This window comes from Urtica dioica, chromosome 5 (genome assembly GCF_054948205.1).
Source record: "Urtica dioica subsp. dioica isolate 48M chromosome 5, U.dioica_male_clone48M_v1_H2, whole genome shotgun sequence".
NCBI lineage: Eukaryota > Viridiplantae > Streptophyta > Magnoliopsida > Rosales > Urticaceae > Urtica > Urtica dioica.
This window is the reverse complement of record NC_142760.1, coordinates 42781356-42797387: the sequence shown is the minus strand read 5'-3', so window position 1 is coordinate 42797387 and position 16032 is coordinate 42781356. Positions and strand designations below refer to the sequence as shown.

The 16032-nt window shown below is 35.2% G+C and overlaps 2 protein-coding genes across 2 annotated transcripts; both read right to left on the bottom strand.

Moving 5' to 3' along the window:
* Positions 1 to 6024: 6024 nt before the first annotated feature.
* On the bottom strand, positions 6025 to 7180 carry LOC149398746 (receptor-like protein 49). Its single transcript, XM_089614660.1, has 2 exons — positions 6355 to 7180; positions 6025 to 6251 (listed from the first exon to the last, which is right to left on the bottom strand). The coding sequence occupies exon 1, from the start codon at positions 7178 to 7180 to the stop codon at positions 6356 to 6358; it is 825 nt and encodes a 274-aa protein (XP_089470786.1). The 3' UTR covers positions 6025 to 6251; position 6355.
* Positions 7181 to 9490: 2310 nt separating this feature from the next.
* LOC149398745 (receptor-like protein Cf-9 homolog) lies at positions 9491 to 12434 on the bottom strand. Its single transcript, XM_089614737.1, has 2 exons — positions 9895 to 12434; positions 9491 to 9766 (listed from the first exon to the last, which is right to left on the bottom strand). Exon 1 carries the CDS (start codon positions 12377 to 12379, stop codon positions 9896 to 9898), a length of 2484 nt encoding a protein of 827 aa, XP_089470863.1. The 5' UTR covers positions 12380 to 12434; the 3' UTR covers positions 9491 to 9766; position 9895.
* Positions 12435 to 16032: the final 3598 nt, after the last annotated feature.

Sequence of the window (16032 nt, the reverse complement as noted above, 5' to 3'; positions counted from 1 at the left end):
CCGTTGATCGAAACCTTATAGACCCCTTTTTCCCTCCAAATGCCACACAATCCTATCGGGTTTTAAACCCGAAGGTCTTGTTAAGACAAGATTGCCTCCGCTTCGAATGGTAAGAAGGAATTCCGGACCTGCTCTTCATCAAACTTCTCCGAAGAAGACTCCCAAGAGTGCCAATGCTATTTATCCTTCCCATTATCTGAGCCCCACCAAAAATCAGCACAAGCTTTCTCAATTTCCTCGCAATTCCCAACCGGAGTTTTGAAAGTACTCACTACACTGAAAAATGAGCTAGAGTCTAGAATTGCAAATTGGACCCGTGACGGTTTTGGAATAAAGATTATATGAAATTTCGAATGTCACTAAATCTAGGGACCGGAACTGGAACTGAAGCGAAATTCCAGTTCCTTCCGTCATTGTGCACTTCCACGTAGCTTCCAGTTCCTCGGTGATGACTGAAAGTGAAAGTTCTGATCATGTGTGGAGTGCAAAAATACCCAATAAGACTTGGAAGGAATTTCTTCCCATACTAGTTCTAATTTTTTTTTCTACGTATATGTGGGCCGTTGGATTGATATCCAACTACCCAGATTAATCTCCAGTGGAAGTGAACTTTTCCTCTGCCGGAACAGAAATATTACCACATACACGAAATTTCAGGTCATCAGTGACCAGAAATATTCCTTTTAGTCCTGACCGGAAGAAGCCGAGGAACGGGTTCTGCTCTTCCAAATGTCCAGATTTATGTCACCATAATGAACACCAAATTTTAATACATAAAATAATTAAATTTTTCTCGGAAGTCAAACAACCTATAGTTCACTCCTAGACTCTAACGTGCTTTACTCTCAGGTTTTGCAATGTCTTGAGCCCCTTCTATTTGGGGGTTTCCTGTTCAAGTTATTTTCTAGTTTTCAGTTTGATCTGTTTTTCTGTTTCTATTTTGTCACTTGTGTGTTCTTCTCAGACAATTTATACTTATCTCACATACTTGGATTCAAAGCCAACAACAAAACGGATACGAATTCAGACCCGAAAAAACTCGTAGACCTATTAAAACGTGATACTCAATAACTAAACACATCAAAGTTCTATCTAAGATTTACAATAATAGCATAAAACTCCTTAAGCATGAGTTAGAAATTGGAACCGGGAGAGACAAACAGGGAAAGTCAAAGTCAAACAAACTATTTCAGTTGTCCTTCACAAACTGAAATCGAGCAGAGATCTTCGTCAGCTTCTCAACCCTACGCTCACATTAAAGTCAAATTCGTAAGACACATATAAATCTACATCACATATTATAAGAGTATGAATAACTGAGTTGTTCACCCTCTTTAACCAATATGCTAACGGATACAAGTAAAAAAAAAAAACAAAAAGAAATGTAGTAAATGCATTTTAAATGTTCTTTTCGTGGAGAAATGAAACCATCTTCTAAAACTGAAATATGAAAGATACACCAACTTCAAGCAAATTAATGGCAAAATAACGACATGTACGAAAATTAAAAATAACGGCTAAACCTTCTTAAAATAAAAATAAAATGAGATATCCTTGCCTACTTCCATGTTACCCGGCCTAAAAAAAACTAGTACTTCCATGGAATTTCATAAAATAAAATAAAAAATTCCATACCTCAGAATGAACATTGAGTACCTCCGCATTAGAGTGTAAGCAATGATTTGAATCTCGGGCCGCCTCGACTTGGGTCATAGTAAACGAGCTCATTCCTCGGAAAGGTCGTGCGTGATTCACCAACACATCGATTTTCGTGATAGGCTCTTCGGGAGAGCGGTTGCGAAACTGCTCCGAGCCCAAATCGAAAGATTCCAATCCGTACGTGTTGATGCTTTCGTGTTTGTAGACCCAATAGAGAGCTCCGTCGAAGAAAGCCTTACCGCTCTCAAATCCGGCAGAGAGTACAACATGACAACCTCCATGTTATAAAACTATGGTATTTTTTGAATATTAGTATTTTCAAAGCCTTTGATAAATACTTCATTTTTTGAATGAAATTGTATAAGCGGGAAAAAAAAAATTATAAGTCAAATGTAACAGGTAAACAAGAAAAAATACTATAATTTTTGTAATAAAAGATAAAAAAAATACTGTAACTCGATATTTTTTTACCAAATTTTGAAAACAATGGGTGTTTTAACATCTATATCACTTCAACCACATCTATAATGGGTGTTTAGTGAATTTTAAAACTGGTAACAAAATGATAATTTAAGACTAACTGATAGGAGAAGATTAAAAAAAGAAAAACTATATAGTCAGCTAGTCTCTTGAGATTTTGTTACACGCGCATCATAAACATTAAACCAAAGTAATAGACATGATAGTAAACCAACGTCCCATCTTTGCATATTATGAAATGGCTTTTATTTATTTATTTTGGACAATATATTTATTATTTTTGTAACGAATAAAACAAACTCTTGTTTTCGTAGGCAAACGAGAAAATCTCTAGAAGAAATGGTTTTATTATGTTTATGGAGAAATGGTTCATATTTGCCATTAAATGTTAGTATCGATCGTATAATAACCTAGTAAACCAATTCGGTATGAATTACTCTACGAAAAACGGGTTTAAATTTCAATGTTACTTGAACTTATAGTTATGCAATAATAATATAATAATATGCCGATTTACAATTTTTGAATAACATTTTTAATTTTTATTTGGTTTTAAAAATTATGTTGAATGTCTGAAAATTTCGAATGCTTTTTTTTTTTTTTTTTTTTTTTTGTGGATGATCAAAATTTAAACTAACAATATGAGACCTATAATTAATTTTTGTGTTAGTCTACTCTAGATAGACTTGTTTGTGTTTACTTTTCAAATCCAGGAAAAAAAAAAGAGACTTAAGACTTAATGGAAGATTGTATTAACGTGTACTGAGTGTTCCATCAGCAATGAATAAAAATGTTGGACCATTAATTTTAATGTTAGTCAACATAGACTTGCTTGTGTTTATTTTTCAAACCCATAAAAGACGGAAGACTTGATGGATGTATTGGCTGGCTAGTGAATTATCAGCAATTTCTATGTTAGTCAACACAGACTTGCTCGTGTTTACTTTTCATATCCGAAGAAGACTAAAAACTTGATGGAAAATTGTTTTGGCTAGTTAGTGAACGTTCAATTAGGATTAATATCGCTTGGACCACATCTTTAGTGGGTGTCCAGTGAATTTTTCAACAGGTAACAAAATCGATAATGGATTAGTTAATTACCTAATTGTTTTTTTTTTTCCTCTTACTTCCACGAAACATTCTAATAAAATAAGATGTAAAGACCTAAAAATACAAGAGAGGAGAGGAACATCTTTCTGATGCATGCTAAGCAAAACTCCATTTAAACATGGTTTTTGATATAGTGGTTAAAGCTTCAGTAAGAACAATGAACGTAATAATGGTTATGTTCTTCAGCAAAATATTATTATAGAAAGATCTCGTCTTCCAAATTTATTGACTTGAGTTGACCTGTCAATGAGCAATGAAAACCGATAAATAAAAATAATTTTATTATTTAATTGCATAAAACATTACAAGTAGGAATTTCTATTGGTATGATGATACACGCCTGAAAAATATTTCATTGCAACAAAATAGGAAAGATACAAGATTTTACAAGCTTTGGAGAGGCTTGTTCTCTCCCAATCCCAAGGAAACCATCCCAATTCTTTGCTCAATATTTGCATTCCTATTCCTTTCATTCACGTTTTATTTATACTAAGTAATTATTATAACTAACTATTAATTTTTAATTACCATGCTGCCTTTAAAGTCCTAAAATATAATTAATACCACAACAAATAAAAAGGTTGATATAATTTATTAAAAACAAAGGGTTGATATATATTACCCTTTCGATTAGGTAATACATAAAGTGAATCGTAAAAGAAATACGTTAGGGAAAGCTATGATAACCGTTTCCTATTCCGAATCTGTTGAGATTTCTTTAATTACTCGAACAACTAATCTTTTCCATGTGTTTTTGAGAAGTGGTTAACCTCTCTTGTCGAATTTTAATTGCAATTATTATATAGCAATAATAGAGTTTATGATAGGGATAAATCTAAAAATATGACATCTTGGTAGTGTTTTTTCTCATTATTCAATATGAGCAATTTATTCTAAAACTATGACAAGTAATGTCATGAAAAACAGTTGTTTAATAACATTTTGTCATTAAAATATCGTTAATGTAGTTTTTCTTTATGACAATAGGTGAGATATGTACAAAAGGACATCAGGTGAAAATACAAATGTATCCTCTGAGTAATTTGGTCGAAATTCATTAATACAAATATATTAAATACTTGAAAAATTCGTAACGTTACCATTGGATTTTGTGAAATATCATCAAACCGTCGATTTTCTTTTTCATTCATAAAAAAATGTAAATTAGTAAGGATTTATGCTTTTTGCATGGTAAAAATATAATGATAAAATTGGTTCAAGCATGGGATAGATATTTCACATCCTGATCACAGAGTCGGGGGTTAATTATTTGACACTGAAATTACAAGCACAAAAAGTTAATTTTGACCAAACTCGGGAATATATTTGTTAGATTCCTCGAAATAAATAAAAGATCGTGATCCTATTTTTTTAAGGGCCGACTAAACAACTAGTCAAAACAACACCCCTACTTTAAAATTATAGCCCAACTATTAACATATTTAGGAAAATAACCAATTTATCATGACAGCATTCTAATATTCCAATAGTACCCTTAGGTTAATATTATTAACTATCATAATAAATAATATCATCCATAACAAAAAAATTAGTAAATCTATTTAACAATAACAAAAAATACAGTAAATAATATTTGTTGTAACAAGAACGACAGTAAATCTTATTTACCGTAACAAGAACAATAGTAAATATTATTTACCATAACAAGAACAAAAGTAAATCTTTTTTACCGTAACAAGAACAAAAGTAAATCTTATTTATCATAACAAGAACAACAGTAAATCTTATTTACCATAATCGGAAAAGTATCAGAGTTGAGAATTAGTTAATCTAACAGTAAATACGATTTACTTATTATTTCTGTGAACAATTGAGGACAATAAATCTAACAGTAAAAGTATCAGAGATGAGGATTAGTTAATCTAACAGTAAATACGATTTACTTATTAGTTAATCTAACAGTAAATACAACAGTAAATCTTATTTCCAAAATCAGTTCATCAAGAAAAATGGACGGCTTCGATCAACTACCTGACCCGGTGGTTCTCATGATCTTCAACTCCGTCTCCGACATCAAAACCCTCCTCCAACAGTAAATACGACAGTAAATCTTATTTCCAAAATAAGTTCATCAAGAAAAATGGACGGCTTCGATCAACTCCCTGGCCCGGTGGTTCTCCTGATCTTCAACTCCGTCTCCGACATCAAAACCCTCCTCCGATGGCGGGCCGTCTCTCAGCGCTTCAACGCCCTCGTGGACTGAGTGAGAGAGATAGATGATGAGGTGGAGTCGGCGTGGCCGCGCGATTGGACTGAGTGAACTCTCGGACGAGCTTCGCGGCGATCAGAGAAGGCTTGAAAGGCTCGTGAGTGACTGATGGTTTGATTGGATAGACTTGTGAATGACTGATGGTTTGATTCGATATAGCCACGATCAAAGATTGAGGCCGCGAAGGGAAGTGAAAGATGTATCGGAGATTTGCTCGGCGTAGAGGCCGTACGGACACACAAGAGGGCTGTTCTGACCCTCCGGCAGAGCTCCGGAGATAGCTTCGAAGGTGAACGTGGTTCTGTGGCCAGACTGGTATGAGAGATCGTCGAAATCAGAGGAAGCCATGAAAATTTTGGAATCTTCTTCTCTGAAGAAATGAAAAATGGTTTTGGATTTGGTTTTGGGGAATTTGAGTTTGGGATTGAAACGTGAGAGAGAGAGAGAGAGAGAGAGATAGGGTATTTTGAGGCAAAGGGTAATTCTGGAAACTTTATATAATTTGGGCTAGTTACCTAATAAACTAATAATTGAGCTATTATTTTAAAACCTCTCTCTTCAAGTGGCTAGTTCTTTATCAATCTCTTTTTTTAATCAAAATTTAAAGTAGATAATTACTTTCAACTTGATTACACTTAAAAAGAACAGAGAAGAATCGGCAAATCCTCTGGTCCATTCAGATCATATTACATGAAAATAGAAAGAAGAAAAAAAAAACAAGTGTCTCTTCAAACAAATGTAGAACTCGCAACACCACTTCTCGTGCTCATTCCTGAGTAGAAAAAATGAAAAAAAAAAAAAGAAAAGAAAAAACAGAGTTAAAATATGAACAGCCAGAAATATAATATCAAAGAGGAAATTACCGAAAATCACACCTTATTTAATATGATTTATTATGTCCGCTAGACATTTGCAGTATGGTTGTCTAGCAATCCTTTTTTGAAGCCAAAAATCGAATCTTCTGGTGAACAACAGAGCGTACCCAATGGATACTCCGATTCCGAGACCTGCACCGTATCCGATAATTGCAAAGAGCTTCCACGTCAGTGTTTCATCGTCGCCATCGTCAACCTCTTCATTGTCATCCTCTTCGTCGCTACACGGCTTCGTCAATGGAAATCCACACAACCCCGGATTTTCACCATATGAATTGTTGTTGAACGTATTGAATTGTGTTCCTCGAGGTATTTCACCATCCAAGTTGTTGTGGGTGAGATTTAGAAAATTGAGTTGTTTCAGGTTCGAGGCCAGTTGTTGCGGGATCTCTCCGGCGAGCTCGTTGAATGAGAGGTCCAACCATTCGAGATTACTCAAATCTCCCAACGAGGGTGGAATCGGACCGACGATGCTGTTGTTAGAGAAATTGAGGCCTTTGAGCGAATCGAGCTTCCCGATCGTTTTCGGAATCGCACCCGTGAATCCATTTCTTGAGAAATCAATCGTTGTGAACAAGGTTTGGATTTTCTCCAGCTCCATGTAGTTTCCTTTCATTGTCACCGCCACAGAGTCTTTATAATAGGCAGATCCCAAGTATTCCAATTTATTTGCATGCGCACCGATCATTGCCTTGAAATTCTCAAAATATTTTGCTGGCAAGACACCCACAAACATGTTGTCGGAGAGATCCATGATTCTCAAATTCTGAAAAGGAAGGCTACTCTTGGGATTCTTTATTGCACCGTGAAATCTGTTAGACCTCATTAGGAGTCTGAGAACATAGTTGAGCGCCTTCCAAGTAGTAAGAAGAATTGGAAGGATTATTTCTTTTGGGTTGAGGGGGCTTATGGTTTTGACCAATGCCCGATTACTTATACTTAGTCTTTTCAATTTCAGGTTATTAGCCTCACTACGACGAGGAAGACATCTCAGATCTCTCTGAGATCCTTGACTTGTCTGAAGAAGAGCGTTCTACCTTTACATTGTCGGACTCTGACTTTCTCGACGACTACTACCGCTACCTCTATTCAAGTAAGTGTTATGCTCATTGATCTATTAGCATTGTCAGCCCTAATGTGGTTTTCATGGTTTTCAGACATAAACGCACTAACTACAAAATAAGAAACTTAATGAATTCTCAATTTGGCACTCAAAAGCTTCATTCAATCCTGTTCCGTAGGATTTTTTGTTACAAACGATTTAGAACATATTTGATATAAATATTGTTCAAGTTTTGTTTGTTAGTTAATAAACACAAGTCAATCCGTTTATGTTTGTTAAATAATTGGGTTTTTATTTGTTTACAAAAAAAATAATGGTTAATCATTTGTTATACTTTGTATTAAAAAAAAAAAAAAAACCTTAGCTTGCGTTATAAACTATCGTATTTTTGTTTTGAAATAATCAGTTTTTGTTTGTGTGTTTAGTGTATATTGTAAAGACTTTAGAGGAAAACGAAAAGTTGCTATTCTCTTCCACATTGAGATATTTTAATGATAAACTGCAATTCTCATCCAATGGAAAAAAATGACTATGGTTGTCTTGTCGATTACAAGGTGACGAAAGATCTGCAGAGACTTAAGCACAAAGACTTTTATTCAGCAATGGAAATTTATATTCTCATCTCATGTCCGTTTCACAACTTGATAGGAAAAACAAAAAAGAAAAAGAAAAACATCGATATCGTTATTGTGTTAACTTGACTGGGTCAATAACCGCGAAGAAGTAGTTTCATATTTTTATTGACAATGAAATAAATTTGGCGCTATTAGTTTATAACACAGTCCCACTGGCATATAACACATATAGTCCTCTGATATTTCAATTTGGGCCAGCTTGAAGAAAATTACAGTTCTTATTTAATATTGTCCTAGAACAGTTGGGCCAACTTGATTTATCAATAATTTAAAAATAATCCATAAAAGCTAAATTTTGAATTGGAAAATATATAGAGCAATATGTCAAGATTTTTGTGTTAGTGTGATTTGACTTTAACCTATACAACTTTATGCATTGATAATACGTGTAGCTGTAAATATTATCGCTGAATTTTGAAGAAATTTGAAAAGCCAATTTATTAATTTTGAAGGACATTTTGAAAATTCAATGGAATTTCAAACAAATTGCGAAATTCTGTTTTTCATCGTGATTTTTTTTTCTTAAATTATGTTGAATTTCATAACAATTAATACAAGTGTTTGCTCATCCAAGCTTAGGGTTTTGGTTTACTTGGATTACTATGCAAAGAGTGTATATTTCAGAGGAGATAACATTTTTAAAGAGGTTCCTTCGTAGGATTTGAACATGGTCAAGTCCTTTGTGCGACGATTCAGAGTTTATTATCCTTCACTGTCTCAAAAATCAAGAAAAAAAAATATAATTCTTTTTTTTTCTATTTCTTGAAATATGCTTAATATTAAATATATATATATATATATATTAAAAAATTGCATTTAAGCCTTAAACGTCACACAATTTTCCGCCACATTTTCTTTCTTTTGTTTTTTGCACAAAGTTTATCAATATGATTTTCCTCTATTTTGCTCAGCCTTTCAGCATTTCCTCTGTTTTTGTTGCGCTCATTCGAATTTGTTTGTCGACCTAGATCTTTTTCTTTTTTTATTTATTTTTTTTTAGGAAAAGATTAGAACTTTCACTACTGGAAAATAGCTAGCTCAGCGCAATGAGACTTGGTAGTGTTTACTTTTCGAATCCAAGGAAAATAAGGCTCCGTTTGGAACCCGGAAAATAGGAGGGAAAGGAAAATGGAAATCTCTCCTATTTTACTCAGCGAACTCTTCTCCTCTATTTATAGGGGTCTTTTGGTCAAGTACTTGGATTCAAGCGTCACACATTTAATTTTGTTAATAAGTCTTTCTACTATTTGTTGTTTTTCTTCATTAAGTATTTTGATGTTCCTGCTCATGAACTTTGTTGTTCTTTGTTTTGTATTCTTATAAAACTGCTTAATCTTCAAAATAATTATATGAGTTGAAATAGAAACACATTAAGTTGACGTTAAACCATTCAATGGAACGGAGAAACATACATTTGAGAACTGATGATTAACTCAGGAAAAAAAAAACTTTGAAGGCTAGAATAAGAAACGGAAGATAATGGCACCGTACATTGGGTCATAATGTCATTAATGTTGACACTCTTAGATATAAGACTGATGGTAAGTACTTGAGTATTTATTCCTTACAAAAGATAGAACTTAAATAAAGGTCAGAGAACAAAATAGAGGTGAATCCGATCATATATTACAGGAAAATAACAGAAAAGAAAAACAAGTACAGAATGATCTCCAAACAAATGCAGAACTCACAACACCACTTCTCGTGCTCTTTCCTATACGTAGATAAAAATTAAAAAAAAAAAAAAAAAAAAGAGTTAGGATCTGAAAGTAGATATATATATATATATATATATATATATATATATATATATATCAAAGAAAAAATTATTGAAAAGCATACCTTATTTCCTCTGCTTTATAATTTCTGCTAGAGATTTGCAGTGCCGTCGTCTAACGATCCTTTTTCGAAGCCAATAATCGAATCTTCTGCTGAAGAACACCGTGTACCCAACGGATACTCCGATTCCAAGACCCGCCCCGTATCCGATCATTGCAAATAACTTCCACGTTAGCGTTCCATTTACGCTTTGTTCGTCATCGTCACCGTTAACCTTTTGTTTGCCTTCCTCTTCACTGTTGCACGGCTTCGTCAAAGGAAATCCGCACAGCCCCAAGTTTCCGTTGTAGGTATCGTTGCTGAATGTGTCGAATTGTGTTCCTCGAGGTATTTTTCCGTCAAACTTGTTGTCGGATAGATTTAGAAAACTGAGCTGATTTAGATTCGAGGCCAATTGCTGCGGGATTTCTCCGACGAGCTCGTTGGAAGAGAGGTCTAACCACTCGAGATTGCTCAAATCTCCCAACGAGGGTGGGATCGGACCAATCGTTTTCGGAATCGCACCCGTGAATCCATTTCTTGAAAAATCAATCGTTGTGAACAAGGTTTGGATTTTCTCCAGCTCGATGTAGTTTCCTTTCATTGACACCGCCACAGAGTCTTGATAATAGGCATACTGGTTTTCTTTGTAATCCAAGTACTCCAACTTATTTGCATGCGCACCGATCATTGCCTTGAAATTCTCAAAATATTTTGCTGGCAAGACACCCACAAACATGTTGTCGGAGAGATCCATGATTCTCAACTTTTGAAAAGGAAAGCTACTCTTGGGATTCTTTATTGCACCGTGAAATCTGTTAGACCTCAATACAAGAACTCGTAGCTCTGGAAGAGACTCCAAGAACTGAGGAAAAACGCCATTGAGTTCGTTGTATCCGACATCTAGAACTTCCAAAAGCTTGGAGTTAAGCAAAGATCGCGGCAGCGGGCCTTCCAATTTGTTTCCGTTGAGGTTTAGCGTTCTCAAAGAGCTTCCGTTTGAAAACGCTGAAGGAATAATGCCATCAAACTTGTTCTTTCTCAAATCCAAAACTGACAAAGAGTTGCTGAAATTTCCAAGGCACGGAAGGATACTGCCGTTGAAGCTGTTGTTTGACAGGTCGACAACTTCGAGAATATTGTGGTTGCAAATCAGAGATGATATTCCTCCACTCAATTGATTGTTGGATGCAAAAAATGCAACTGTAGACTGAGGCAGATTCGGAAGATGGCCTTGAAGCCTATTAGATCGGAGGTCAATGTATTCGAAGCTATGATTCAGTGGAGGAACTGGGCTTATGTGTGTAAATGAGTTGTAAGAAAGATTCAGACTACCATATTTTGAGAGATTCCACAACCATGCGGGAATACTCCCTTCAATTTTGTTTTGGGAAAGGTCTAAATAGTCTAATCCCTCTAAGCTTTTCAGACCGTTTGGGAACTGAGAAATATTGCAAGAAGACAACCTCAAATATGAAAGAGTTTTTGACTTCAAGACAGTGTGGTTAGAATGGGGGATGGAAATAACAGATAAGCTATTAAAAGAAAGGTCCAGTTGATAAAGTGTTCTAAGCTCTAAAAAATGTTCCAATATGACGACACCACTCAAGTTATTGTTCCCTAGATACAAGGACCCATAACCAAGTGGAAGGGAATATAACCAAGTGGGTATTGTCCCATAAAGAAGGTTGTCGTTTAATCTCAAGGTGTGTAAATTCAATGGAAGAGGTCCCAAGAGTTGATGAGTTGAAGAGTCACATAGAAAAGCTTTTTTAGTTGATGAGTTGCTACAAAGATAGGGTAGCTGGCCTTCAAGTTTGTTGTATGAAAGATCTAAACCAGTGATTTCACTGCTGAAACATGTTGGAAAGGTTATATCTCTTTCTAATCCTATGTTGGAAAGCCTCAAATCGGTGAGTTGACTGGTCCAATTTTGTTTAGGGAATGAAACAGTGAGACTTGGGCTATCTACTAAAGAGACCAATGTAAGGTTTGGCAGCCGAAAAATATGTTCTGGAAATCTCCCTTTGAGTTTGTTGGAACCAAGACCCAGAGATGTAAGAGAAGTTGAGAGGTTCATGAAAGAATTGGGTAAGACGTCAAACATGTTGACATCATCTAATTTCAAGAGTGTGAGAGAAGTTAGGTTCGTCAGGATTCGTTTCAAGCTACTTGTCTCGGCTCTTAACTCATAATATTGACTGAAACCAGAATCAATCTCAAGTGAGAGCAAGTTAGACAAGTAAGCAAGTTCTGGAGGAATATGGCCACTGAAATTGGAGTTTGAAAGGTAAAGATGAAGCAAGCTGGGAAACCTACCAAAGTTGGGTGAGATTGAAGATCCTTTGAAATCATTGTATGAGAGAGAGAGATATTGGAGATGAGTGAGAGAGAAAAGGCTGCTGTTGGAGTCCATGACACCTTGTAGCCCTCTGAGGTAGAGATCAACGACGTGACCGGTCACGTTGTCGCACGTGACTCCACTCCAACTGCAACAATCCTTGCTCATATTCCATGATTCAAAATGGCTATAATAATCTGTGTCAATATGAAAAGAGTTTTTGAAAGTGAGCAAAGAAGATCTTTCATGAGGATGGCAGGGTATTGGCGAAGTGAACTTTTCCTCTGCCAGAACGGATATATTTTCACATACACAAAATTTCAGGTCATCAGTGACCGAAAATATTTCTTTTAGTCTCGACCAGAAGAAGCCGAGGAACGGGTTCTGTTCTTCCAAATGTCCAAATTTATGTCACCACGAACACCAAATTTTAATACATAAAATAATTAAAATTTGCTCGGAAGTCAAACAACCTATAGTACACTCCTAGACTCAAAATTGCTTTACTCTCAGGTTTTGCAATGTCTTGAGCCCCTTCTATTTGGGGGTTTCATGTTCAAGTTATTTTCTAGTTTTCAGTTTGATCTGTTTTTCTGTTTCTATTTTGTCACTTGTGTGTTCTTCTTCAAACAATTTATACTTATCTCACATACTTGGATTCAAAGCCAACAACAAAACAGATACGAATTCAGACCCGAAAAAACTCGTAGACCTATTAAAACGTGATACTCAATAACTAAACACATCAAAGTTCTATCTACGATTTACACTAGCATAAAACTCCTTAAGCCTGAGTTAGAAATTGGAACCGGGAGAGACAAAGAGGGAAAGTCAAAGTCAAACAAACTATTTCAGTTGTTCTTCACAAACTGAAATCGAGCAGAGATCTTCGTCAGCTTCTCAACCCTACGCTCACATTAAAGTCAAATTCGTAAGACACATATAAATCTACATCACATATTATAAGAGTATGAATAACTGAGTTGTTTACCCTCTTTAACCAATATGCTAACAGATACAAGTAAAAAAAAAAACAAAAAGAAATGTAGTAATGCATTTTAAATGTTCTTTTTGTGGAGAAATGAAATCATCATCTAAAACTGAAATTTGAAAGATACACCAACTTCAAGCAAATTAATGGCAAAATAACGACATGTACGAAAATTAAAAATAACGGCTAAACCTTCTTAAAATAAAAATAAAATGAGATATCCTTGCCTACTTCCATGTTACCCGGCCTAAAAACAAAAAAACTAGTACTTCCATGGAATTTCATAAAATAAAATAAAAAATTCCATACCTCAGAATGAACATTGAGTACCTCCGCGTTACCCGGCCTCACAATATCCTTGAGCGAGACGAAGCTTAGAGTGTAAGCAATGATTTGAATCTCAGGCCGCCTCGACTTGGGTCATAGTAAACGAGCTCATTCCTCGGAAAGGTCGTGCGTGATTCACCAACACATCGATTTTCGTGATAGGCTCTTTGGGTTGTTACCGACAAATAATAGACGGAAGGGGCGCAATTCAAAAAAATTGAAAGATCAGAGTTGTTTTTGTGGAAATTTCGAGTTTAGGGGGTGAGTTGTTACCGACCTCCGAGTTCAGGGGGTATTCTTGTAATTTATCCTTATATTATTGAACTTAAGTTTTTGCAAAATAGTCATAGTTTGTCAACTATAAGCAAACTAGCCCAGAACTTAAGTTTTTGCAAAATAGTCATAGTTTGTCAACTATAAGCAAACTAGCCCAAGTAAAATTAATCTAGGCATGATTAAATTTAATCTCAACGAACTATAAAAATAGAATGTAAGTTTTATGAAGGCTGGATTAAAATTAATCGAGATATGATTAAAAGTCATAGTACTCTCAATTGGCTATTTTGCTATACCTAATGAAACTATGTCTATTTTGCAAAAGTCATAATTTGAACTAACTACTTCATACCATTTTTTCTTTTTTATGGCTGGACTTAAAAGCCCATGGCTTTTCAAAATTACTCGGTCTTCCATAAATATCCAATTTTAATATGTTAGTTTTATAAATGTCTCCCATTATTACATATATATGAAAGGGAGAAATGGTTTACTGTCTGTAACGGGATAAATTAGTCAGACACCGAGCAGGATAGTCGGACTCCCGAGCAGCGAGAGGAATCCAGCACCGAGCTCAGGTTAAGTAAACCCAAGGGCCATCCATTGAAAAGGAACGAACCGTTCATAAGTCAAGAACGAAACCCACCGATCAGAACTTCGGAGAGAAGAGAAGAACGTGGGTCAAAGACTAGTCACAACCAAAAGAAAACATGTTTCAAACCCTAAAACGCACACCTTGACGGTTCAGGAACCATACGAAGAGTAATAGCCGTCCACCTCAGCGAGAGGGAAGAGGCAGTTACCCAAAACCGTCCAGAACGTGGGATTGATCACCCCACGTTCCCCAGAATCAGGGCCGGCCCAAACTCACCGGGGGCTCTAGGCGATTCAATATTTTGGGGCCCTATAATACTAATAAAAATTTAATTTTTCAGGGTAAAAATGTAAATTTTTTAAAAAATGGGCCAAAAGTGTAAATTTTTAGGGTAAAAAATGTAAATTTTCTTAAAAATAGGCAAAAAGTGTAAATTTTTTTAGGCCCATCCACATATGGGGCCCTAGGCCTGGGCCTAGCCCGCCTTAGCCCAGGGCCGGCACTGCCCAGAATAACCGTCAGAGACACGACCACGAGGTTACACCAGACGAGTATAAATAGAGGCTGCGGCACAGAACTAAGGACGGAGTTTTTTACTTACTTTCTTTCACTTAGAGCCTCTAGAAAACATTACTCTCTTGTATTAGATTCGTCTGTATAAATAGAAAGTCTTACCTAAATCGTCTCTGTACTCGGAGTCACTGTACTCGGAGTCCGTGTATTTTCGTGAAATATTGTTGTACTAATTTTACAGGTCAACACTGTCCATGTTCATGACTCAGCTTACTGTTCAGGTGAAGTGAAATTACAGTTTGTCTTTTAAATATCAAGATATTAACATTTATGCCATCAACAGGACTAGCTAGCGAACGGGAAAAACTTCCTCGATTCATTAGCTAGCGAAAATACGCTTCCTTATTTAACATTGATACCTCATTAATATTGAATCGATACAAAATTCTACGAAATAAGTTTCCCATTGGGAGTAAACGTCATTTGTGATGACAATTATTTATAGAGACGCGCTTCGAAACTTAGGTAATAATGTTATAAGCCTAAGGTCAAATAATTAAAATGCATAGAAAAATAAGGAAAATAACGTTATCATTTATCATTATTCCCTGCTTTCAATAATACATTTTGCTATAGGCAATCCTAATTAGAATATTCTAAAGCAGTAGAGTCTATAACAACTCTGCTCTTTTTGAAATTCACCTTGTACTCAAAGTGTAACTAAATTAATCCCACTATGAAAGCTACACATTTAAAAAAAATAAAAAAAATAAAGTTCTATTTAATTGTAGAGACGATAGTAAATAATCACAGATACATGTTAAATGTAAGCAAATCATGTAATTTATAATGCTTTGAACTTAAAATCACCAGGTAATCCACTAGGTATATAACCATATTTACAGTTTCACATTGTTATATAGTCAATGTTTCGTAAATCTTAGATAAATAGTCACGTCCATGTATTACACGTGTAAATTGATGTAAATACCACACCATTTTTATTTCAATGAAAAATTAAACCAGGAATGCCACGTCATCTTTATAACTATTTACCTAAGATTTACGACACGTTGGCTATATAGCAATCCCAAACATTTTAGTTGGCTAGTTACCTAA

Coding starts and splice junctions, on each gene's coding strand:
- LOC149398745 (XM_089614737.1), bottom strand. CDS start 12,379: ATGAGCAAGGATTGTTGCAGTTGGAGTGGAGTCACGTGCGACAACGTG.
- LOC149398746 (XM_089614660.1), bottom strand. CDS start 7,180: ATGAGGTCTAACAGATTTCACGGTGCAATAAAGAATCCCAAGAGTAGC.